At 37.3% G+C, this 27,569-nt stretch overlaps 1 protein-coding gene across 1 annotated transcript in view; it reads left to right on the forward strand.

Annotated features, from left to right (window-relative positions):
• STAG1 (STAG1 cohesin complex component) overlaps positions 1–27,569 on the forward strand; it is a 497,553-nt gene that overhangs the window by 213,183 nt on the left and 256,801 nt on the right. The window contains exon 5 of the mRNA XM_065942227.1: positions 10,836–10,932. Within this exon, the coding sequence (XP_065798299.1) occupies positions 10,836–10,932 (97 nt within the window). The remainder of the gene's footprint in view (positions 1–10,835; positions 10,933–27,569) is intronic.

Here is a 27,569-nt window from a genome sequence, read left to right on the forward strand (position 1 = left end):
ATTATAAAAATCTGCCATGCTTTTCTATGTTTTTTCTTCCATTAGCTGGCTTTGGACTTCTCATGATCAACCTTGGAAGCCTCTTAGAGAGGATGACCTTATAGGACCTTATAAAGTGATAGAGGATGGTAGAGCCTCTGTCACCTTAGCTCCCAGAATGATTGTGTGACTTGTATCTTACATGTTCTTCTCTGTGAGAGATTTTGGGTGTGTTATTAGAAATGTTTTTTCTTGTAATCTTGGAGTAATATCTTTCTCTGCTCCTTACCTGAGGGCAACCAACATTTAAATGTAATGTGTGTTTCTTAAGGTGGAAGCTTAAATCATTGGTTTAGAATTTTCTTTTATTATAAAGTATGTGAAGCTATAAATTTCTCTCTAAGCACCGTTCTACCTGCATTCTACAAATTTTGATATCTTGTACTTTCATTATCATTCAGTTCAAAATATTTCCTAATTATCAAAACATTTGGGATATTTCCGAAAACGTTTTTGTTGATGATGTCTTAACTTAAATCCATAATTTTCTAAGAATTTTTCCTGTATTTTTTTATCCTTAAAAACTGAGAGAGGCTTGCTGTTCGGTCTGTTGGTGAATGTTCAGTGTGTAGCTAAAAGGAGAGTGTATTCTGTAATTGTTGGAGTTGTGATTGTTTGTTGATTCGATCATGTTTATTAGCAGTGCTGTTCAAATCTTCTAAATGTTTACTATTTTTTATGTTTGCTTCTTCCCTCCGTTACCAATAGAAGGGTAGTAAAAATCTCACCTATGGTTGTCTATTTGCATATTTTTACTTGTAGTTCACGTTTTGTTTTATGTATTTGGGGACTCATTATTTGGTATATAAAAATTTGTAATCATTTTATCTTCCTGATTATTTACCACTTTATTATTATATGTTTTTTTAAATCTTTGTAATATTCCTTGATTTTTTTGTCTAATATAACAATCATAACAGCATTTTATAGTTAGTTTGCATGGTATCCATTTATTCTCCATTTTACTGTAACCTATATGTGCTGTTATATTCAAAGTATGTCTCTTGTAAATATCATGTGATTGATTTTTATTCAGTCTGAGTCTGGATTGTTTGTTTTTCAGGAGTAGTCTTTATTAGTCTATTTGCTTGGTTTTGTTTTAGTTTTCTTTGTGAAATTTTTATGTTGCTTTTATTTGAAGGTATCTTTTTGTCATATTCACAATTCTAGATAGGCAGTTTTTTCTTTATTTTCTCCACCTTTATTGAGATATACTATATGTGTGTGTTGGGGGGAGGGGAATACTAATTCATCCATGAGAGAGTAAGAAATTCTGCCATTTGCAACAACTTAGATAAACCTTGAGGCCTTTGTACTAGGTGAAGTACATCAGAGAAAAACAAACACTATGTAACACTTATATGTGGAATATTAAGAAAAGAAAAGACACTGAAGTTAATTCCATATTTTGACCATTGTGAATGCAATGAACATAAGAGTGCAGATATTTCAATAAAATCTTTATTTTATTTCCTTTATATATACACCCTTAAATGGGATTTCTGGATTATGTGTTGGTTCTAGTTTTTAATTTTATGATGAACATCTGTACTGTTTTATGTAGTGGCTGTACTAGTTGACATTTGCACTAACAGTGCACACTCTCACCAACACTTGTTATGTGTTATCTTTTTGATGATAGCCATTCCAAACTGGTGTGACATTAATATCTCATTGTGGTTTTAATTTCCATTTTCTTGATGATTAAGTGATGCTGAGTGTCTCTTCATGTACTTCTTAGCCATTTCTATGTGTTCTGTGTAAAACTATTCAAATTCCTTGCCAACTTTTAATTGGATTGTTTTCTATTAAAGTTAGTGATTTATTAATTTGATTTAATATAAAATTGCAACTTTACATTGTATAGAAATGCAGCTGTTTTCCATATGTTGGTTTTGTTTCCCGCAACTTGTTGCATCCTGCAACTTGTTGACTTGTTTTTTCATGAAGTCTTGAAGATTTTCTATATGGAAGGTCATTATCTGCAAAAACATTTTTTTTTTTTTTGCTTCCTTTTCTATTTGGATACCTTTTATGTACCTTTTAAAATGCATTTTCTTTTTCTTGACTGATTGCTCTGGCTAGGAGAGTTGAATAGGAGTGATGGTAAGAGTGCACTTTGAATCTTTTATTCTATTCATGTGGTGTATCACATTTATTTTTGTGTCTTGCACCATCCTTGTATCACTGGAACAATCCTGCTTAGTCAAGATATATGATCCTTTTAATATATTGTTGAGTTTGATTTGCTAATATTCGTATAGGATTTTTGCATCTGTGTTCATCAGGAATATTGGCGTTTTCTTGTGGTATTTTTTTGTCTGGCTTTGGTATCAGAGTAATATTGGCCTCATAAAAAGTGTTTGGACTACTTCCACCACCTTCCTAGAATGTTTGTTAGAAGTCATCAGTGAAGCCTTCTGGTCCTGGACTTTGTTGCGAGGTTTTTAATTACTGATTCTGTTTCCTTGCTCGTAACTGGTTAATTCAGATTTTCTATTTCATCATGAGATAGTCTTACTAGGTTGTATTTTTCTAGGAATTACTCTTTTTTTTAAAATCAGGTTTAATTATTTATTTAAATATTTGGTCCCACCCTTGCAGCATGTGGAATCTTAGTTCCCTGACCAGGGATTGAACCCATACCCCCTTTGTTGGAGGGCAGAACCTTAACCACTGTACCTCTGGGGAAGTCCTGAAATTTAGTAATTTTTTCCCCCAGGTTCTCTAATTTGTTGGACTATGATTGTTCACAGTAGTCCTTCATCATCCTTGCATTTTTGTGGAATCAACTGTAATACCTCTTTTATTTCTGAGTTTGTTATTTCAGTCTTTTTCCTTGGTGAGTCTAGGTAAAGGTTTTGTCACTTTTGTTTAGTTTTTCAGAGAACCAGTTCTTAATTTCTGCTTGAATCTTTATTATTATATTTCCATCTCTCCACTAATTTTGAACTTAGTTCCTTCAAGTTTCTTGAAGTATAAACTTAGGTTGTTAATTTGAGATTTTTCTTGTCTCTTGAGATGGGTGTTTATCACAATGAACTTCCTTCTTAGAACTACCTTTGCTGTATCCCATAAATTTTGGTATGTTATATTTCCATTTTCATTTTTCCCAAGAGAAGGAGAAAGCAATAGAGAGGAACTACAAAAGCAGCCTGAAAGCAATTAATAAGGTGGCAGTCACACATACATATCAATAGTTACTTTAAATGTGAATGCAGTAAGGTCTGTAATCAAAAGATACAGTAATAGAAAACAATTTTCTATTTATTTATACCAATAAATGTATATCTCTTTAATATATTCTGTATTGAATTCTTCAGTATAGTCATTGTATTCTTCAGTTTCAAAATTTGTTTGGTTCTTTGTTTTTTGTTTCTTTGTAGAACTCATTTTGTTCTTGTATTTTTTTTTTCCTGATACATTAGTTTTTTATTTGTGTTCTCTTACAGCTCTCTGACTGTCTGCAGAGTAATTATTTTGAATCTCCTTGTCAGGCAAAGATCTCCTGGATCGGCCAGTTATTGTAGGCTTACTATGTTCTTTGGTAGAGATATATTTCCCTAATTCTTCGTAATCCCAGTTGCTTTGTTTTCATGTCTGTTGATTTGAAGAAGCAGTTAACCTCTTCTAGAATTTATAGACTGAATTTGATAAGGATCAGCCTTTCGCCTGTGAGTGAGAGAACGCTGGAACATGCTGTGACCCTGGGTCTAGTGATGCAGGGTGACAGTGTGGGGGGCATGTGGTAGCTTGGATCCCTCTGGTCATGATGTGTATTTAGTTCAGGCCCTTGGCCTCACACCACTGACAACTGTGTGGTTCTTGCTCAGCTCTGAGAGGAACCTTGTAGTAGTTCTAAGCAGTGCCCTCACTAGGGCTTTATCAGCTAGGGACCAAGGCTGGCTATTGTAGAGGCAGTTGCAGGCATACATACAGTGACGAGGACCGCTGCACACAACAAGCATTGGTGCTAACTATGGTCTCATTGGCTAAACTGGAGTCCCTGGCCATCAGTGTCATCTCCTGTGGTTGCACTCGCTCTGCCCACATGTGCACACTGCTTTGAAGACTGGCAGAGGTGATTGGGCTGGGTTGTGCAGTGCACAGCTTGGAGTGGCTAAGTATAGGTGGACTTGACAGGAGGCAGGGCCTTATCTGGGCCCACACAAGTTATGGGGTGCCTCCGTTGTAGGTGCTCTCATGGTGGCTGCATATCCCTCCCATCCCTTCTGTGCATGCTCACTGCAGTGGAAGCCAGTGATGGATGTCAGTCTGGTAGTGCACAGTTGGAGGGACAATCCCTGAGCATGAACACAGTGGTCTGGTTCAGTGTGGGGAGGTGGTGTTAGGCTAGTATTTTACATTTGTGCAGCTGCAGCAGCCCCAGTGGGCTGCAAGTGTGGCTGTCTGGCTCCTTGGTGGTTAGAGATTCAGGGGGCTGGCATCTTAAACTCTCACAGCTGTAGAGAGCTATAACATATTATAATCTTTCCTCCCCTCCCCCATTGTGTGTGTGTTTATTTCTTTATTTTATATATTTATAAAATACGAAATATCCTTATTTATAAAATAGCCACTGTAGTGGATACAGTGTAGGTTCGGTATTGGCGGGGAAAGGGTACAGAGGGGGACTCCGGAGGTTGGCATCAATGAACACAAACGCAAATACCTGTGGGGGAAAAGCTGGCAAGATCTGTAGGGGTCTACAGTGACTATGCTGGCCTTTGGCTTTCTCGTTGGTGAAATTTGCTGAGTTTGTCTGAAGAGCCGTTCCCTCTGAACTGTGATCCCTCTGGCTGCTTTTCTGTTAATAATATTACTTCTGCTTTTATTCCTTGTTCATAGCTGGGTCAATAACATCTCAGGTTGCTGGGCTTGGTGGGATGAAACCAAAGCAGAACCTCTGTACAATGCACTGTGAAGCTGGGGAAGCTGGTCAGTCACCCTGCACTCCTTTTCTTGGCAAGAAGAGTTCTTTTTAGCTGTGAAAAATTTCTTCTTAGCACTGAAGGGTGCCAGTTTGGGGGATGGGATGATGCAGGCAAAATGAAGTTAACCTCCCTTTTCTTCTAATGTGAATGCTTTCAGTTTTGTTGTTCTTAAAACTTCATAAGTGGACTATAGAGATCTCCTGGATGTTTTTTTATTCTTATATAGCTGTTAAGTCATTGGTTTTTTTTTGTTTGTTTTTTTAAAAAAAGATTTAGTTATTTATATATGGCTGCACTAGGTCTTCCTTGCTGCTTGAGGACTTTCTCTAGGTGCAGCAAGCAGGGGCTGCTTTCCAATGGGGTGTGTGTGCTTCTCATCGCGGTAGCTTTTCTTGTTGTAGAGCATGGGCTCTGTAATCTCAGCATATGGGTTTAGTTGCTCCACAGCATATGGAATCTTTTCTCCTCAGCCTGGGATGGAATCCATGTCCCCTGGTTTGGCAGGAGAATTCTTAACCACTAGACCACCAGGGAAGCTCCAGACATTGATTTTTATGGGGTGATGGAGAAGCTGGGTTTTATCCCAACCAACAGGCAATTTTTCTTTCTCTCTCTATCATTCCATTATTCACTGGCTTCTATGAGAAGTGTGCCATATATCTTATTCTTTTATCTCATGTATGTACCATGTGGATTTTTTTCCTCTTTATTAAATGTTCCCAGCTATTTCGTTTCGATGTACCTTATGACGTTTTTTATTTTATCCTCCCCTTCACCTGTCAGCCCAGGCCCTGTAAATTATGGCAAGCTGTTTCCTCCACGAGCTTGTGTCCATACTTGGTGATGTCTCTCACAGTTATCAGTCTGTCAGTCTAAGAAAGGCTTATCTTTTTGGAGTTAACTGTTTAGATTCTTTGGTCCCTACACTCTTAAAACTTTTAAAATATATAACTTTGTTTCCTCCCAGATGAATAATCAGTTATATCAGTATCATTTATTAAATGAACCACTCTTTTCCATCTAAAATTGAAATATCTCCTCTATTATAGCTTAAGTTTTAAATATACCTGTATCTATTTCTGTGCTCTATTGTCTCATATTACTTTTCTAGTCCTATGTTGCTTTCAATCTACATTGTTTTCAGTATTCTTGTATTTTTTTAATATTCTAATTCAAGTCCCTCCTCACTAGTGTTACTTATTCAGAATGTTTTGGGCTCTTCATATATAACTGGTGGGATCATAAATTTATATTTGTATTATACATTGGGAGCTAAAGAAATTTATTCGCAGTATTGAGTGCATTCACAATGCCAGATCCCATGTAGAAGTGGGGCAGTGGTCTCCCTCTGTTCTTGTGCCATACTTTGTTACCTGGGTCACAAAGCTTTTCTGCTTTACTCCTGAACTCAAAGTCACTGTTGACCTGCTTTATCCATTCTTAGGCCTCACCATCATGCTTAGCCAACAGACCCAGACACAATATGCAACAGAGCTGAACCTTGAATAGGTACTAAGGGCTGTTCATTCTTATTCGTTTTCTTTTTACCCTCTACTACCATCCAAGAAAAGGCAAAATGGTTGTCTGAGGAGGCCTTAAAATGAGCTGAGAAAACAAGACCTAAGTGAAAGGCAAAGGAGAAAGGGAAAGATATACCTAACTGAATGCAGAGTTCCAGAGAATAGCAAGGAGAGATAAGAAAGCCTTCTTAAGTGAATGATACAAAGAAATAGAGAAAAACATTAGAATGAGAAAGACTAGAGATCTCTTAAAAAAAAAAATTAAGAGATACCAAGAGAACATTTCATATAAAAATGGGCACAATAAAGGACAGAAGGAGTATGGACCTAACAGAAGCAGAAGATGTTAAGAAGAGGTGGCAAGAATACACAGAAGAACTGTACAAAAAAGACTTCAATGACCCAGATAACCACGATAGTGTGATCACTCACCTAGACCAGACATTCTGCAGTGTGAAGTCCTGTGGGCCTTAGGAGGAATTAGTACAAATAATACTAGTAGAGGTAATGGAATTCTACCTGAACCATTTCAAATCCTAAAAGGTGATGTTGGCAAAGTGCTGCACTCAGTATGCCATGAAATTAGGAAAACTCAGCAGTGGCCATAGGACTAAAAGAGGTCAGTTTTCATTCCAGTCATAAAGAGGGCAATGCCAAAGAATGTTCAAGCTACCACACAGTTGTGCTCATTTCAAATGCTAACAAGGTAATACTCAGAATCAACGTGAACCGATAACTTCCAGATGTACAAACTGGATTTAGAAAAGGCAGAGGAATCAGAGATCAAATTGCCAACATTCGTTGGATCATAGAAAAAGCAAGAGAATTCCAGAAAAACATCTACTTCCACTTCCTTGATTATGCTAAAGCCTTTGACTGTGTGGGTCACAACAAACTGTGGAAAATTCTTAAAGAGATGAGAATACCAGATCACCTTACCTGTCTCCTGAGAAAGCTGTATGCAGGTTGAGAAACAGCCATTAGATCTGGACATGAAACAATGGACTGGTTTAAAATAGGAAAAGGAGTACTTCAAGGCTATCTGTTGTCAACCTGTTTATTTAACTTATATGCAGAATACATCATGCAAAATGCTGTCTGGCTGAAGCACAAGCTGTAATCAAGATTGCTGGGGAAAATATCAATAACCTCAGATATGCAGATGACACCACCCTAATGGCAGAAAGCGAAGAGGAACTAAACAGGCTCTTGATGAAGGTTAAAGAGGAGAGTGAAAAAGCTGGCTTAAAACTCAACTTTGAAAAAACTAACATAGCATCTAGTTTCATCACTTCGTAGCAAATAGATGGGGAAAAATTGGAAACAGATTTTGTTTGTCTTAGTCTCTAAAATCACTGTGGATGGTGACTGCAGGCCATGAAATTAAAAGAGGTTTGTTCCCTGGAAGCAAAGCAGTGACCAACCTAGACAGCATATTAACAAGCAGAGACATCACTTTTCCAGCAAAGGTACGTCTGGTCAAAGCTATGGTTTTTCTAGTAGTCATGTACGAATGAACTTTTGTACTGTGGTATTGGAGAGGACTCTTGAGAGTCTCTTGGACTGCAAGATCAAACCAGTCAGTCCTAAAGAAAATCAACCCTGAATATTCATAGGAAGGACTGATGGTAAAGCTGCAGCTCTAATACTTTGGCTACTTGATGCAAAGTGCTGCCTCATTAGAAAAGACCCTGGTGCTAGGAAAGATTGAAGGCAGATCAGAGGCCAGAAGATTTATATTATTATAATATAAATGAATTCTGAAGAGCCAGGGCAAAGTAGCTGCAGCCTTACTACCTTTTCATGTGATAGGAGATGTGAAATTAGCCTGAAGCATCAAAGAGATGGTCCCTGGATCTGAACAGGAAAAAAATGACCCCAGGATATCATGAAGCCTCTTCACTTCCACTGATGGGATGATAAACAAATACATAAGAACTTCAGCTGTAGTCCTAAATCTTCATCAGTAAATCACTGTATCTCCCATGGGGGGGGGGGGGGAGATTGAAGGCAGAGGAGAAGGGGACCACCGAGGATAAGATGGTTGGATGGCATCATGGACAACTCAATGGACATGAGTTTGAGCAAGCTCCAGGAGACCGTGAAGGACAGGGAAGCCTGGAGTGCTGCAGTCCATGGGGTCACAAAGAGTTGGACATGACTGAGCGACTGAACAGAAATAAATATACGAATGTGAGAGTTGAACCACAGTGAAGGCTGAGCACAGAAGAATTGATGCTTTTGAATTGTGGTGTTGGAGAAGACTGTTGAGAGTCCCTTGAACAGCAAGGAGATCAAACCAGTCAATCCTAAAGAAAATCAGCCCTGAATATTCATTGGAAAGACTGATGCTGAAGCTGAAGCTCAAATACTTTGGCCACCTGGTGGGAAGAGCTGACACACTGCTAAATACCCTGATGCTGGGAAAGATTGAAGGCAGGAGAAGGGGACAAAAGAGGATGAGATGATTGGATGGCATCATCAACTCAATGGACATGAATAAGCTCTTGGAAATAGTGAAGAACAGGGAAGCCTGATGTGCTGCATTCCATGGGGTTGCAAAGATTCAGACACAACTGAGCAACTACCACCACCCTTTATTTTCTTCATACTTTAAAAACAAAATCTACCAGATGCTAATGTGTTGAGAGAGAGTTGTTATATACACCAACTTTTAATAAAGTGTCTTCCCCTTAAACATATAAGGAAATATGATTGCTCCTCAGATCACTAAAGAAGAGAAATGTTCAATCAGAATGGGTTAAGATAAAAGGACTAATGAGATCTAGAATTGGTGATATGTGGAGCACTGAATATCAATATCGTATGTTGCTGGAGGAAGTATAATTTAATATACCTGTTTTGGAAAATAGTATGATATTTTGTACTAAACCTCAATATATATGTACTATTTGTTAATAAGTCTGCTACTAGGTATGCATGCAGCAGAAAAAATGTTTATGTGAGAAGATGTGTATAGTTGTGTTCATAATAATTTTATTTGCAATAGCCCTAAAATGGAAACAACTCTTATGTACATCAATAGTAAATTGGGTTATAAGATAAAGTATGTTAAGTTAGTGAAACACTGTCCAGCAGTACAAGCAAGGAATTACTAATAACACATAGTAACATGACTGAATCTCACTGATAAAACATTGAAAGAAATCAAACACAAAACATAATAGTATTTACATGAATTTCAAAATAATATCTATTGTTAAGTAATAATAGTTATGTTGTTTGCTTGCTGAATGGTTACTGACTGGAAGGGAACATGAGGCAACCTGTTCTAGTTCTGGAAATGTTTTTTATATTTGCATTTTGGTTATGGTTATACAGGTGCATGTATATGTAAACCTTCATCAAGGAATACCTTAAGATTTTTGCATTAATTATACATAGTTGTAACTAAGTACAGAAATAAAAGTTTATTTAAAACTTTTTAAAAAGTAGTTTTTATCTATTTCTTGTGCTTCCCCTTCACCCCCTGCAGAACTCTCAATAGTTATGCCTGGTAGTATGCTAAGTAGAATTACATTAAATTTATCTAACAATTTGGAAAGATTTTCTTGATGCAGCATGAAGCCTTTTTAATATGGAAATTATTTAAGTCATTTTCTGTAACCTAAAAGGTGTTTTTATAATGTTCTTCATTAAAATTTATATAGTCCTTCAATTTGTTTTTGGATGATTTTAGTTGTGAGCAGCCTTCTCAATCCATTTATATTTCATAATATTGCTAATGTTCAAATTTGATTTTGTACTTTTATCTTTTGTCGGTTGTCAAATTTTTTATGCATTAGCAGAGACTCAGTAGAAAAGGAGAATTGTCCTTATTGATATTTTACTAATTTTTGCATAAACTAAAATCTTTAAAATATGTGTTAAATGCTTAGGGATGCATCCTTGCCTCCTTCTTCTTAGAGCTGAAAAGTGTCAAGGTTTCCACAGGAAATATGTTTTGGCCTTTGTTTTTATGTTGTTTACCAACATTATCACATCATCCTAGTTTTCTAGACATGTTTTTATTAAGCATGGCTCCAGGATTTTTATCAGATACCTTTTGAGATCTGGTATTATAATCATTTATTTTTCTTCTTTGCGTTGTTGATTAATTGAATTGAGTTCCTAATATTGAATCATCCTTGTATTTCTGGTAGAAAATGCATTTTATTATATATGGACTTAATTATATATATATAATTTTATATAATATATGTGATTTAATTAAGTAGTTTTCTTGTTTAAATAGCTACACATAGAAAACCAGTAATTTATCGAACATTCATTTGCTATAATATCAATTAAAATTTTTTTCTTCTGTTTTTTTCCCCCACAGTCTGTGGTCGATGACTGGATTGAATCATATAAGCAAGACAGGGACATTGCACTTCTGGACTTAATCAACTTTTTTATCCAGTGTTCAGGATGTCGAGGTACAGAATGGTGAAATATATGATGTACACTGAGACTGTCAGTCCAGCAGTTTCAAATTTACTTTACCTTGTGTTAATCATTCTATAATTCATTCTGGAATTAATTGCTAGTCTTTTGTGGTAAAGTTATTTTATTTAAAAATATTTCTCTTTATCCTAGTTCAATTTTGCTCATAACAGATTTCTGAAATTTTAATGTTTTGAAGGAAATCTGAAATTAAAGGAGTTTGTGAATTGACCTTTTAAATCACAAGATTTTATAATTAATATTTACTGATATTGTTTGTATCTGTGCTCTATATTGTGAACTGTGCCAGTTGCTAACATTCATTACTTTGGATCCTCATCTTGTAGATGAAGTGCTTGAAGCTTAAATGTTTGAAGGTAACATAAATATGAAAATCAGGTTTAAGTTTACAATCATTTGGAATCCATAGACAATTTGTTAAAAAGTGAAGTTACTCTTAAATCATATTAGTAGATAACTGATACAGACCTTTTTTCTCTAGAATAAATATTAACAGGTTAAATTGTACTGTATGGGATAAATCAGTTGGTTAACACCATTCTTTGCTTATCAATGCAGAAAGATGATCTTGCATTGAGGTCACTGATCAAATTGATTTCTTGAAGGCTTTCTTATTTCTGATTAAGTTATCACTCACCATATTAACATAGTAATTTTATCAAATATTTACAAAGTACCTAGGTTATTGTTCCAAAGTGTATATATATATATACAATAGTGTTGTTCCAAATAGTATATATACAACACTATATAGTGTTGTGTGTGTATATATATATATACACACTATCAAGACAGTCTCTGCCCCAGTAACTATTAGAATATGTTTAATTTTTATTTTTTTAATAATTTCTGCTTTAATTTTTTTTAATGTACTTTCTACTTTGAGTTTATTTGCTATTTATTTATTTGGCCATGCCATGCTGCGTGTGACATCTTAATTCTCCAGTTAGGAATCCAGTCTGTAGCCTACTGCAGTGGAAGTGTGAAATCTTGATCACTGGACCACCAAGAAAGTCCCTGTTGAGTTTTTAAAGAAGGATGTTTTGCAAAGAAAAGGAGGGAAATATACCAGTAATTCACTGAACTGCTTATTACCAGGAGAGTAATAAAATTGCATTCAATTTAATGACTGTTTCAGCTTGGCAGTGTATGTGCCATACTGTGTGCTTTACATGTATTAGCTCGTTTGATATTAGTTTGACACTTCTATCAGTCAGATACGATTTTTATTCTGTCATTCAAGAAACTAAGGATTCAGGGCTTAGGTTAATTTTTGGACATCATCCAGTTTTAAAGTGCCGAATTCACGATTTAGATTCAGGCTTGTCGTTATCTGGAGTCTCCATGTCTAACAACAAGGTGTAATGTAGGAATAACAAGGAGGAGCTTCTGATTCAACCTAGGCTGTGTGTTTCTGTGTATGTGTGAATATGGGGATATTTGTAAGAAAGTGCATCTGAAAAGAACAAACTTGATACTGGAACTGAGGTGTTGAGTAAGAGTAAATTAAGGTGGAAGAGAAAGGTCCAAGTTGACAGTTGGTGTAAAAATTCCAGGAAAAGGGAAAATACAGCACACTCTAGTGCATAAAGAGTTTGTGGCAGCAACCTGGAGCATAGAGTTAGGTGAGGATTGGCAAGAGATTAGTTTATTTGAAGGAAAGTGAGTTTGTTAATTTTACAGTCTTAAACTGGGAAAGGCAAGTACTGAGTGAAGTGCTTTATATATGTGGTCTTGTTTAATCTATGTAAGTGTCCCGTTAGATTGAGTTTCGATTTTAAAACAAATGGTAGTCTTAAAATTGTTTGCTTTTGTAAATTGTTCATATGGTTCAAAAAAAAAAAGCAACAAGAGAAATGTAAATCAAAAAACCTTTACTACTTCTTGCCTTCCCATCTATCTCCACAGAGTTACTTCTTCTTAACTCCTTTATTGTGTATCCATCTGTCTGTCTGTATGAGTAGGAAATGTATGATCTTTTCTTCCTCACCCCTTTCACACAAAAGATACTGGTGTATAGAGAACTTTCTTGGTTTCCTGCCTTCCCTTCCCTCTTTATTTCCTTTCCTCCATTCCCTCACATTTCTCCCCTTCCTCCCTTTCCCTTCCTTTTCTTCCCTTTCTTCCCTCCTCTCCATTTCCTCCCTTCCCTCTCCCTATTTTCCAGCATCAAAGCATTCCTTTTTATGTATGTACAACAATTTATTTAACTAGTTGTCTGTTAACAGTGCATTAACTACTATCTGCTGTCTTTTGCTCTTACAATGAGTAATTTCATGTGTATCTCATTTTTTCTTTGTGGCAGAATAAATGTCTGTAGGTTATTATATTTTTAATTATATTAGATATTTCCAAATTTCCTGTTACAGAAATTATGTCCATTTTACTCCTATCAGTAATACATGAAAATATCTGTTTCTGTTTGGTCTTTTCAACAAAGTGTTTTTATCAAATTTTTATATTGGTCTTATGAATGATTTAAAAATACATTATATGATTTTTTTTTAATTGAGGTGAAATACACTTAAACAGCTAACCATTTTAAAGTTGGTGGTCTAGTAGTTTTTAGCACATTAATGGTGTTGTATAACCACCTCTTTCTGGTATTAAAACTTTTGTTATCACCCCAGAAGAATACTTATCATTAACTAGTCACTCCATATTAGCCTCTTCCTGCAGTCCTTGGCTACCTCTAATCTGCTTTCTGCTCCTATGTTCTACTCATTTTATGTAAAAGGAGATTGTGCAGTATGTGATCTTTTGTGTCTGATCTCTTTAATTTAGCATGTCTTTGTGATTTCTCTGAGGAGTAGCATATATCGATAAAATTCATTTCATTGTATGTATATATTACAATATGTTTATCCATTCATCCATTGATGAATGGACTTATACTTTTTGGTTGTTGTGAATATTGCTGCTATGAATATTTATGGCCAGGTATCTATTTGAGTACTTATTTTTTAATTCTTTGGTGTAAATACCTAGGAGTGAAATTGCTGGATCATATGGTAATTCTATTTTAAGTTTTTGAGGAACTGCCAAACTGTTTTCACAGCAGCTGCACCATTTTAAATTCTATAAATATATGAAAACTCTTATTTCTCTACATCCTCTAAAACACTTTCACTTTCCAGTTTTAAAATTTTTATGTCCTAGGCGGTATGAAATGGTTTCTTTTTTTTTTAATGGTTTTGATTTGCATTTTCTTTATTACCAGTGATTTGGGCAACGTTTTGTGTTTTTGGCAATTTGTATGTCTTTTTGAAGTAATGTGTATTTGAGTCCTGTGCTTATTTTGAAATTAGATGGATTTTATTTTTGCTGTGAGTTATTGTATTAGAGTTCTTTGTATATTCTTGATATTAAATCTTTCATCAGATACATAGTACGGAATTGTTTATAACTTGCAACTACTCCCACACTGTAGGTTGTATTTTCCCTTTATTAAAGATGTCCTTGGATGGACAAAAGTTTTAAGTCTTTGTGAAGTCTAACTTTTTTTTCATTTCTTTTTCTCATGCTTATGGTATCAAATCTATGAATCCATTGCCAGTTCTAAGAACATGAAGATTTACCTCCATATTTTCTTCTAATAGTTTTATAGTTTTAGATCTTATATGTAGGTCATTGATCCATGGTTAAGTTCTGTATTTGGATGATTTTAATTTGTATTTCTCTTACATGTGTGACTTGAGAGCCATTTTTATTTCTTTTTTTTCAGTTTTCTGTTCTTATCCCTTGCTACTTTTCCTTTCAGCTATCTTCATAGTTCCTGATAAGGCATTTGACAAAACAGATTTTAAAACATTTTAGTATATCAAACTGAGGTGCATCTTTTCTTAACATGTTTAAAAGAGAATGCTCACTGTCTCTCATATTAGTGCAGTATAATAAAAATCTAAAATAGATTCAAGTACCTGTGAACCTGTAGTAAGCAGATACTACTAGCACATATGAAAGAAGACAGCTGCAAGATACAATTATACAATATACCATTTTTCATCTATCAGATTGATAGAAATTATAAGTTATAATCTCTGTTCTTGAGGAAACAGACACTCTTAAATTACTTGTTGGAATAAAAGTGGATACATATCTCATAGATACAAATTTGACATTATCTACCAAAACTCCCTCATAGCTCAGTTGGTAAAGAATCAGCCTGCAATGCAGGAGACCCTGGTTCGATTCCTGTTTCCGGAAGATCTGCTGGTGAAGGCATAAGCTACCCACTCCAGTATTCTTGGGCTTCCCTTGTGCCTCAGCTGGTAAAGAATCTGCTTGCAATGCGGGATACCTGGGTTTGACCCCTGGGTTGGGAAGATTTCCTGGAGAAGGGAAAGGCTTACCTACTCCAGTATTCTGGCCTGGAGAATTTCATGGACTCTACAGTCCACAGGATTGCAAAAAGTTGAACCCAACTGAGCGACTCTCACTTTCACCAAAACTCCTTATGTTCTTATCTTTTGACCTAGCCATGCTGTTTCTGGATTTTTGCCATAAAGATATATTTCCATCTTACAAAAATAAATGCACAAGGTTATTCAGTAACATACTTGTAGTTGTGAAATATTGGAAACAACCTAAATGCCAGTGTATAGGACAGTGATTGAGTAAACTGTGGCAAAGCTTATTCAGTGGAGCTTTTTGGCATGGCGAAATATTGTGAAGAAAAACTGTGTGGGCTAATGCAGGGAGATTTTCAGGACACATTTATTTTTTTAAGTGCAAAAGAGTGTCTAAAAGTATTCAACTTTAGAGGAAAGAAGAGAAATAATAGAATATACACATGTATCTGGTCACCTGACAATAAAGAAACAAAGGGAAGATAAGACACAGAATAATGACTGCCTACCTGTAGGGTATAGTGACGGAGAAGGCAATGGCACCGCACTCCAGTACTCTTGCCTGGAGAATCCCATGGACAGAGGAGTCTGGTAGGCTGCAGTCCATGGGGTCGCTAAGAGTCAGACACGACTGAGCAACTTCACTTTCATTTTTCACTTTCATGCATTGGAGAAGGAAATGGCAACCCACTCCAGTATTCTTGCCTGGAGAATCCCAGGGAGGGGGGAGCCTGGTGGGCTGCTGTCTATGGGCTCACACAGAGTCGGACACGACTGAAGTGACTTAGCAGTAGCAGTAGCAGCAGGGTATAGTGAAAGTGAGGTTGCTCAGTTGTGTCCAACTCTTTGTGACCCCATGGCCTGTAGCCTACCAGACTCCTCCGTCCATGGGATTTTCTAGGCAAGAATACTGGAGTGGGTTGCCATTCCCTTCTCTAGGAGATCTTCCCTATCCAGGGGTTGTACCCGGGTCTCCTGCATTGTAGGCAGATACTTTAGTGTCTGAGCCACCAGGGAAGTCCCCTGTAGGGTATGTGTGTATGTAAATGGAGTGGGAAACTTACAGGGAATTGGGGTGGAGGCATGATACTTACTGGAATATACTTTTTGAACAGTCTTGACTTTGGGAGTTATCTTCATGTTTCATATACTCAGAAAAAAAGAAAAATCAGTGAACATGGATGAAAAATCCAAGACTTGGATGCACTCAGAATAGATGAATCATGCATAAATAACACATGCTGAAGAGTATAAAAAGTACAAACTAAAACTTGAACTCAGTGCTTATACTCCAAAACTAGTGGGGGAAAGTGAAAAACATAATATTTACCCCCTCAAATTGTCTCCTTACAAGATATGTATTATGAATAAAATGATACTTTACCTGTACAAACTTAATAGACACCACCTTAAACAAATGATGAAAGGAAAACAGTGCAAACAGTTATAGAACCAGTTGATAGCGTGTGCTTCATGGTAGGCACTTATAAGAACTCCACCTCATTTTTGTATTATTCTAGTCTATAGTACAGAGTCTGAAACTACTCATGAGAAAACAGTGGGCAAGCTCAAGTTGAGGTATATTTTTCATAATACTTATCCTGTGTTCTGTTAAGAGTGTCCATGACATGGAAATAGAAATGACTAAGAAAACTGTTCCAGAACTTAATGCAATACACGATCTTAGATTTTTCTTTTGACACAAAGAACATTGTTGAGACAAATACTAAATTCCAAAATCAGTTCTGTGAATTAGAACATATATATTATATTGTTAATTTCAGCATTCTGATCATTGTTCTGTAGTTGTATTAGATTTTTGTTTGCTTTGGGGAAATATATATAGGAGTATTGATGAATAAAGGGATATGTGAAGAGGGAAAGGATAAAAAAGGTAAAATGTTTACATCTGAAAATTTGGTGATGGATATTCAGAATCCCGTGTACTTTTCTTACAACTTTTTTGTAAAGTCTGGAAAGTGAAAAATGGAAGGATGAAAAATCCTTTTAACCCCAAAGCCAACATCATGCTCAAGGGAATCTAGTAGAATAATTTTTATTGAAGTCAAACAAGACAGAGATGCCCATTTTCACAACTGCCAGTTAATATTAGCCATATAAGCCAGCATGTTTGTGGTGAAGCCAGTAAAGTGAAGTATATATGATCCCTATTTGAGAGTAATATTGAAAGTTGAGAAATTTCAAGAGGAACAATTTGCAAAACTAGTAAAATCAATATAATAATTCTGAAAGAGATCAAAATGGCAGAGTATGAGGATGCTGAGCTCCCTTCTCCCTGATGGACATTTAAAAATACAGTACTCTTACTGAAACAATCTGTACACTGATAGAACAGCCTTTCTGTAACCAAGACTGCAAAGAAAGATTCACACCAAGTTGAGTAGGAAGAGAGGAGAAATGATCAGTTCCGGACTTGCACCCCTAGCAAGGCGAGCATATCACAAGCTCGAGGATCCTCCCTAGGTTGTGAGACATTTGAGCTACATATTTGGCAACCCAGATTTGGGGTCTGTTACCAGGAAGATGAGTCCTCTTAGCTGGTTTGAAATCCAGCAAGACTTACCATATGGTTACACAAAACCACAATTCCACTTGTGATGGTTGCATACACACACTTGCTTCCCCTCGGGAAGAAGGTGGAGGAAGCAGATTTAGAATGACCTGAGAGTCTGACTGATTTCCTGAAACTGTCCCATTGCACACTCTAGCTTGCACCGGGTACTTGGTCCGGCCCCCCTTGCTCTAACACCGTACTCTCCTGGTGTGAAGACTGCTATTACCAAGTAGGGTGAGGACTTGGAGATTCGGAGCTAGCTCAGACTCAGTCTTCTGTCGGAACAGAGTGAGGGCAGTCCCAGACTGGATGACTTCACAGGAGAATTCTACCAAACATATTAAGAATGTCTACTACCTGTCCTTGTGAAACTTTTCCAGTAAGTTGAAGAGGAGGAAACATTTCAGTAGACAGAATTCAGCATTCATTCATTCATGATAGAAGCTCTCATCAAACGTGAAAGTCGCTCAGTCGTGTCTGACTGTGAGACCCCATCGACTATGGAATTCTCTAGGCCAGAATACTGGAGTGGGTAGCCTTTCCCTTCTGCAGGGGATCTTCCCAACCCAGGGATTGAACCCAAGTCTCCCACACTGCAGGTGGATTCTTTACCAACTGAGTTATCAGGGAAACATCAAACTTGTTATGGAGGATATATGGCAGTATAATAAGGTGAAGTATGACAGACACACAGCTTTTAGGTTAGTGCAAAAGTAATAGCGGTTTCACAGCCTGAGTTTTAAATCATTATAACTAGGCACAAACACATCTTTATTAAACAAAAGAGGAACCATTACAGTCAACACATTTTTTTGCCAGTGAAAAATAAATTTATTTCTGTAGCATAAATATCCATGCTTTGGGATTCGATGAACTCTTGGAAAGCATTTTCTGTGTCCTGCTGGTTATGGAAACATTTTCCTTGCAAAAAGTTGGCAAGATGCTTGAAGAAGAGGTAGTTGGTACCGGTGAGAGGTCAGGTGAATATGGCTGATGAGGCAAAACTTTGTAGCCCAACTTATTCAACTTTTGAAATGTTGGTTGTGTGACCTGTGGTCAAGCATTATCATGGAGAAGAATTGGGCTCTTTCTGTTGACCAGTGCTGGCTTCAGGCATTCCAGTTTTTGGTGCATCTTATCAATTTTGTGTACATGAGTAAAAAAGTCTTATATTTGTGTTTCCAAAATTTTTTTCTGAACTCTAGGTATTAAAAGAAATCATTATAAGTAGAGTCTTCATTTTTTCTAAAGTAGACTTTATTTTTTATAGGAGTTTGAGGTTTACAAAAAACTTAAGTGAAAATTACACAGTTCCCATATACCCTCTTCTCCCCTCAGTTTCACCTATTAACATTTTGTACATTTGTTAAAATTTATGAAACAGTTTTGATACATTATTAGCTCAAGTCCTTAGTTGACATTAGGGTTTGTCCACTGAAAAAAATGCACAATCAAAAAGTTGGGAATCATGTTTTATTTTGTGGACTTGCTGAGGACCTAAGCCTAAAACATAGCCTATGAGATAGCTCAAAGGGACTACTCCAAAGAGGTAAGGGAGGAACCAGGATATATAGGAGTTTTTGCACCAAAAACCAAATATTAGTATTTTATTTTGTCTTGTTTTTTTAATTGGAGGATAACTGCTTTGCAGTATTGTGTTGGTTTCTGCTGTACAAAAACTCATATCAGCCATAATTACATATAACCCCTCCATCTGGACCGCCCTCCTACCCCACTGCATCCCACCCCTTAGGTCATAACAGAACCCTGACTGGCGTCCATGTGTTATCTAACAGCTTCCCACTAGATATCTATTTTAAACACAGTAGTGTGTATATGTCAGTGCTACTCTGTCAGTTCGTCCCACCCTGTCCTTCTACCACAAGTTCATTCTCTACACCTGTGTTTCTGTTCCTGCTCTGCAAATAGGTTCATCGGTACTGTTTTATCTTGATTCCATATATGTACATTAATATATAGTATTTACTTTTCTCTTTTTGACTTACTTCACTCTGTATAACAGGCTTTAGTTTCATCCACCTCTGTTCATCTGACTCACGTTTGTTTATGGCTGAGTAATACTCCGTTGTATATACATGCCACACCTTCTTTATTGCTGGTATGTCGATGGGCAGCTCGGTGGTTCCCATGTCCTGGCTAGTTAACATAGTCCTGCAGTGAACATTGGGTACATGTGTAAAAGTGATGGTTTTCCCAGGTCTGTGCCCAATAGTGAGATTGCTGAGTCAGAGGGTGGTTTTAGTCCTAGTTTCTGAGGACTCTCCATACTGTTCTCCATAGTCACTGTATCAAATTACATTGCCGCCAGCAGTGCAAGAAGGTTCCCTTTTCTCCCCATCCTCTACAGCATTTATTGTTTGTAGATTTTTTAATGATGGCCCTTCTGACTGGTGTGAGGTGGTACCTCATTGCAGCTTTGATTTGCATCTCTCTAATAATGAACAGTGCTGAGCTTCTTTTCATGTGTTTATTGGCCATCTGTGTGTCTTCTTTGGAGAGATATCTGTTTAGGTCTTCTGCCCCTTATGGGATTGGGTTGTTTGCTTTTCTGTTAATTAGCTGCATGAGTTGCTTATTTCCGAACTTTGTTGCTTCACTTGCAGTTATTTTCTCCCATTCTTAAGGTTGTCTTTTCACCTTGCTTATACTTTCCTTTGCTGTGCAGAGCTTTTAAGTTCAGTTAGATCCCATTTGTCTATTTTTTTTATTCCCTTTACCCTTAAAATGTGGGTCAAACAGAATCTTGCTGTGATTTATGTCAAACAGTGTTCTGCCTATGTTTTATAATTTACGGTTTCTGAACTTATATGTCTGTCTTTAATCCATTTTGAGTTCATTTTTGTGTGTGGTGTTATTAAATGTTATAATTTCATTCTTTTACTCATAGCTGGGCAGTTTTCCCAGCACCACTTACAGAAGAGACTATCTTTTCTCTATTGTATATTCTTCCCTACTTTGTCAAGGATAAGGTGCCCATCAGTGTGTGAGTTAATCTCTGGACTTTCTTGTTCCATTGATCTATATATATTTTTTTGCCAGTAGCACACTGATCTTGATTACTATTCCTTGGTAGTATAGTCTGAAGTCAGGAAGGTTGATTCCTCCAGTTCCATTTTCTCTCTCAAGATTGCTTTGGCTGTTTGGAGTCTTTGGTGTGATATTTTTTCTTCTAGTTTTGTGAAAAATGCCATTGGTAATGTGATAGGGAATGAATTGAAACTGTAGATTGCTTTGGGTAGTATAGCATTCCCATCCAAAAACATGGTATATCTCTCCATCTGTTTGTGTCATCTTTGATTTCTTTCATCAGTGTTTAAAGTTTTCTGTATACCGGCCTTTTGTCTCTATAGGTAGGTTTATTTGTATATATTTTAGTCTTTCTCTTGCAGTGATAAGTGGGATTGTTTTCTTAATTTCTCTTTCTGATTTTTCATTATGAGTTTACAGGATTGCAAGAGATTTCTTTTTAATTTTGTGTCCTGTGACTACTGAATTCACTGATTACCTCTAGTAATTTTCTGGTGGTATCTTTAGGGTTTTCTGTGTATATAGTATTATGTCATCTGCAAAGAAAGACAGCTTTACTTTTTTTCCAATCTGGATTTTTTGTTTGTTTCTTTTTATTATCTGATTGCCTGGACCAGAACTTCCCAAAACTATACTGAATAATAGTGGTGAGAGTGTGTACCCTTGTCTTGTTGCCAATCTTACAGGAATTGCTTTCAGTTTTTCATCATTAAGAATAATGTTTATTGTGGGTTTGTCATATATGGCCTTTACTATGTTGAGGTAGGTTCCCTATATGCTCACTTTCTGGAAAGTTTTTGTCATAAATTGGTATTTTGTTTTGTCAGAAGCTTTTTCTGCATCTATTGAGATGATCATATGGTTTTTATTGTTCAGTGTTTATATGGTATATCACATTGATTCATTTGTGTATATTGAAAAATCCTTTCATTCCTGGGATAAACCAGCTTGATCATAGTATATGACCCTTTCAATGTGTTGTTGGATTCTATTTGTTAGTATTTTGTTGAGAATATTTGCATGTATGTTCATCAGTGATACTGGCCTGTGATCTTCTTTTTTTGTGATGTCATTGTCCGGTTTTGGTATCAGGGTGATGGTGGGCTCGTAAAATGAGTTTGGAAGTGTTCCTCCTGCTCAATTTTTGGAAGAGTTTGAGCAGGATAGGTGGTTAGCTCTTCTCTAACCATTTGATAGACTTCTCCTGTGAAGCCATCTGGCCCTGGGCTTTTCTGTTTTGGAATATTTTTGATCTCAGTTTTCATTTCTGTGTTTGTGATTAATCTGTTCATACTTTCTATTTCTTCCTGGTTCAGTCTTCAGAGTTTATACTTTTCTAACAATTTGCCCATTTCTTGCAGGTTGTCATTTTATTTACAGATGGATGCTTACAGTAGTCTCTATGATCCTTTGTATTTCTGTGTTGTGTATTGTTAGTTCTCTTTTTTCATTGCTAATTTTATAGATTTGATTCTTCACCCATTTTTCCTGATGAGTCTAGCTAATGGTTTATGAATATCACTTATCTTCTCAAAGAACTAGCTTTTAGTTTTACTGATCTTTGTTGTTGTTTTCTTCACTTCTTTCTACTGTAATTTTCATGATTCTGTTCCTTCTACTGACTTTGGGGGTTTTTCACTTCTTTTTTAGTTTCTTTAGTTGTTAACCTTACGGGCATCCCTTTGTATGTTATCTGTTGCTTTTCCCTTGCTGCTTTCAATAATTTTTCTTTGTGTTAATTTTTGTTAGTTTGATTGATATGTGTCTTGCTGTATTCCATTGTAGCTCAGCTGGTAATGAATCCGCCTGCAATGCTGGAGACCTGGGTTCGATCCCTGAGTTGGGAAGATCCCCTGGAGAAAGTAAAGGCTACCCACTCCAGTATTCTGGCCTGGAGAATTCCAGGGACTATTCATTCCATGGGGTCGCAAAGAGTCAGACATGACTGAGCGACTTTCACTTCACTTCACTTGTTGTATTTCTCATTTGGTTTATCCTGTTTGAGACTCTCTGGATATCTTGTACTTGAGTGGCTATTTCCTATGTTAGGTAAGTTTCCAATTATAATCTCCTCAAATATTCTCTCATACCCTTTCTTTTTTTCTTCTTCTTCCGAGGCCCCTGTAATTTATATGCTTGTGTATTAAATGTTGTCCCAGAGGTCTCTGCAACTGTCCTCATTTCTTTTCTTTATTCTGCTGTGCTTCAGTTATTTCCACCATTCTATCTTGCAGCTTAGTTACTTGTTCTTCTGCCTCAGTTATTTTGCTGTTAGTTTCCTCTAGTGTAGTATTTATTTCAGTTTTTGAGTCATTCATCACTGATTGTCTGTTCTTTAGTGCTTCTAAGTTCCTGTTAAACATTTCTTGTATCTTCTCTATCAGATCTCCATTCTATTATCTGTGCCTTCCTTCTGTTTCCCAGATTTTAGATCATCTTTACTATCATTACTCTGAATTCTTTCTCAGATAGACTTCCTATTTCCTCTTCATTTTTTTTGTTCTTGTTGGTTTTTACCTTTCTCCTTCATCTTCCGCATATTTCTCTGTCTTCTCATTTTGTTTAATTTACTGAATTTAGGGTCCCCTTTCCACAAGCTTCAGGTCGTAGTTCATCATAACTTGTAGCGTCTCGGTCCAGTAGGTTGGGTTTGGACCAGTGCCTTGTGTAGTCTTCCTAGTGAGGGGTCTGGTGCCTGTGTTCTGTTGGGTGGATCTTGATCTTCTCTTTCTGATGGGCAGTGCTGCCTCCACAGTGTGTTTTGAGGAGTCTGTGAGTTTAGTATGTGTTTACACAGCTTGTCTGCTAATGGGTGGGGTTCTGTTCCAATTTTGCTAGTTGTTTGGCATGATGCATCCAGCACTGGAGCTTGCTGGCTGTTCAGTGGAACCAGGTTTTATTGTTGTCAACTAAAATGATACACAATGTGAGAGTTCCAGATTAAATTTTATTTAGGGCAAAATGAGTATAGCAGCTTGGGAGATAGCACCTCAGACAGCTCTGATAGACTGCTCCAAAGAGGCTGTGGGGAAAGGTCAATGTGGAAGATTTTGGTGAAGGGAAGTTAAGTGCAATCAAGTGCCTACTTTACAAAACGTTTTCTGCTAGTCACAAGGAGCTGATGTCATCATGAAGGGATTTAGTGATTTTCTAGATGTGAAAAGATGTAAGCATTGGGATCTTGAAGTAGTTCCTATCTGAAGACCTGTTCCACCAGTTTCCCTGAAGCAAAGTGCCTCATTCTTCACCCTGAATTCCTCTCAGGAGGTATTGAAGGTCAGTAGCTGCACCAGCACAGACAGGGTGCAGTCACCATGAAGCAGATGACAAGAGCCCTTGGTGTTGTTCACTTGCTGCCAGATGCTTTTGGGAAGTACCAGTTTGTAGTTGACAGGCAAGTGCTGCTTTGTAGTTGACAGTATTGAGATGGAGGCCTTTTGGAGAGCTCTTGAAGCCATTTATACTGGATTAGGACTTGAACCCATGTGCTGGGACTCAAATGCAGCTGAAACCCATCTTAGAATTTGAGCCCATGTGGTTGGACTGGAACCTGGCCAAAATTCTGTTTGGGACTTGAACCCATAAGATTGGAAATCTAACCCACCCAAAATCCATGGTACCTGATTTCAGGACCTAATGAATCTCAGGTTCTTGATGTCTTATCTTTGAAAGAATTCAGTGAGACAAACTGATGGGTAAAAGGTGGGTTTATTCAGATTCAGAGAGAAACATACTTCACAGATAGAGTGTGGGCCATTCCAGAGGGCGAGTGCGGCTATGAAATGTGGCCTGGTTAGTAATTTAATATGCTAATTACTGGGAGGATTATTCCAACTTTATTGTGGAAGGGGTGGAGATTTCCAGAAATTAGGCCTACTCCTTGGTCTTTTGACAGTGTCTTAGGACTGTCTTTGGTATCTCTAATGTTCCTGAAGAGATCTGTAGTCTTTCCCGTTTCATTGTTTTCCTCTATTTCTGTGCATTGATCACTGAGGAAGGCTTTCTTATTTCTCCTTGCTTTTCCTTGGAACTCTGTATTCAAATGGTATCAGTTCAGTTCAGTCCAGTCATGTCCAGCTCTTTATGACCCCATTGGAGCACGCCTGGCCTTCCATCACCAACTCAGGAAGTTTACTCAAACTCATGTCCATTGAGTCAGTGATGCCATCCAGCCATCTCATTCTCTGTCATCCCCTTCCTCTCCCCCCTTCAGTCTTTCCCAGCATCAGGGTCCTTCCAATGAACTCTCAGGACTCATCTCCTTTAGGATGGACTGGTTGGCTCTCCTTGCAGTCCAAGGGACTCTCAAGAGTATTTTCCAACACCACAGTTCAAAAGCATCAATTATTCAGTGCTCAGCTTTCTTTATAGTCCAACTCTCACATCCATAGATGACTACTGGAAAAACCATAACTTTGACTAGACGGACCATTGTTGGCAAAGTAACATCTCTGCTTTTTAATATGCTGTCTAGACTGGTCATAACATTCCTTCCAAGGAGTAAGCATCTTCTAATTTCATGGCTGCAGTCACCATCTGCAGTGATTTTGGAGCCCCCAAAAATAAAGTCTGCCACTGTAGACTTTACTCTAGTAAAGGCTATTCTTTCTTTACTTCTTTGGCTTTTACTTCTCTTCTTTTCACAGGTATTTGTAAGGCCTCCTCAGTCAACCATTTTGTCTTATGCCTTTCTTTTTCTTGTGGATGGTCTTGATCCCCGCCTCCTGTGTAATGTCACGAATCTCAGTCCATCGTTTTTCAGACACTCCATCTATCAGATCTAATCCCTTGAATCTATTTGTCACTTCTACTATATAATCGTAAGGGATTCGATTTTGGTCGTACCTGAATGGCCTAGTGGTTTTCCCTACTTTCTACAATTTAAGTCTGAATTTTGCAGTAAGAAGTTGATGATCTGAGCCACAGTCAGCTCCTGGTCTTGTTTCTGTTGACTCTGTAGAGCTTCTCCAGCTTTAGCTACAAAGAATATAATCAATCTGATTTTGGAATTGACCATCTAGTGATGTTCATGTGTAGAGTCATCTCTTGTGTTTTGGAAGTGGATGTTTGCTATGAACAGGGCATTCTCTTGGCAAAACTCTACTACCCTTTGCCCTGGTTCATTCTGTATTACAAGGCTAGATTTGCCTGTTACTCCAGGTATTTCTTGACTTCCTAGTTTTGTATTCCAGTCCCCTATAATGAAAAGGATATCTTTTTTGGGTGATAGTTCTAGAAGACCTTGTAGGTCTTCATAGAACTGTTCAACTTCAGCTTTTTCAGCATTACTGCTCGGGGCATAGACTTGGATTGCTGTGATATAAAATGGTTTTCTGTGGAAACCAACACAGACCATTCTGTCATTTTTGAGATTGCATCCAAGTACTGCATTTTGGACTCTTTTGTTGACTATGATGGCTACTCCCTTTCTTCGAAGGTATTCTTGCCCATAGTAGTATATATAATGGTCATCTGAGTTAAATTCACCCATTCCAGTCCATTTTAGTTCACTGATTCCTAACATTTCAATGTTCCCTCTTGCCATCTACTTTTTCACCACTTCCAATTTGCTTTGATTCATGGAACTAACATTCCAGGTTCCTATGCAATATTGCTCTTTATACTATTGGACTACACTTGCATCACCAGTCAAATCCACAGCTGGGTTGTTGCTTTTGCCTTGGCTTGATCTCTTTATTCTATTTGGTGTTATTTCTCCACTGATCTCCAGTAGCCTATTGGGCACTTGCCGACCTCCGAAGTTCATCATTCATTGTCCTATCTTTTTGCCTTTTCATAGCATTCATGGGGTTCTCAAGGCAAGATACTGAAGTGGTTTGCCATTGCCTTCTCCAGTGAACCACGTTTTGTCAGAACTCTCCACCATGACCCGTCCATCTTGGGTGGCCCTACAGGGCATGGCTCATAATTTCATTGAGGCAGACAAGGCTGTGGTCCATGTAATCAGATTGGTTTGTTTTTTATGATTGTTTTCATGAAAACAATAGAGGAAAACAATAGAATGGGAAAGACTAGAGGTCTTTTCATGAAAGTTAGAGATACCAAGTGAACATTTCATGCAGAGATAGGAACAATAAAGGACAGAAATGGTATGTACCTAACAGGAGCAGAAGATATTAAGAAGAGGTGGCAAGAATACACAGAAGAACTCTACAGAAAAGATCTTCATGACCCAGATAACCATGATGGCGTGATCACTCACCTAGAGCCTGACATCCTGAAATGTGAAGTCAAGTGGACCTTAGGAAGCATCACTATGAACAAATCTAGTGGAGGTGATGGATTTCCAGTTGAGCTATTTCAGATCCTAAAAGATGATGCTGTAAAAGTGCTGCACTCAGTATGTCAGCAAATTTGGAAAACTTAGCAGTGGCCACAGGACTAGAAAAGATCAGTTTTCATTCTAATGTCAAAGAAAGGCAATGCCAAAGAATGCACAAACTACCACGCAATTGCACTCATCTCACGTGCCAGGAAAGTAATGCTCAGAATTCTCCAAGCGAGGCTTCAACAGTACGTGAATTGTGAACCTCCAGATTTTCAAGCTTGATTTAGAAAAGGCAGAGATCAAATTGCCAACATCCGTTGGATCATCAAAAAAACAAGAGAGTCCACA

This window comes from Muntiacus reevesi, chromosome 8 (genome assembly GCF_963930625.1).
Source record: "Muntiacus reevesi chromosome 8, mMunRee1.1, whole genome shotgun sequence".
Classification (NCBI taxonomy): Eukaryota; Metazoa; Chordata; class Mammalia; order Artiodactyla; family Cervidae; genus Muntiacus; species Muntiacus reevesi.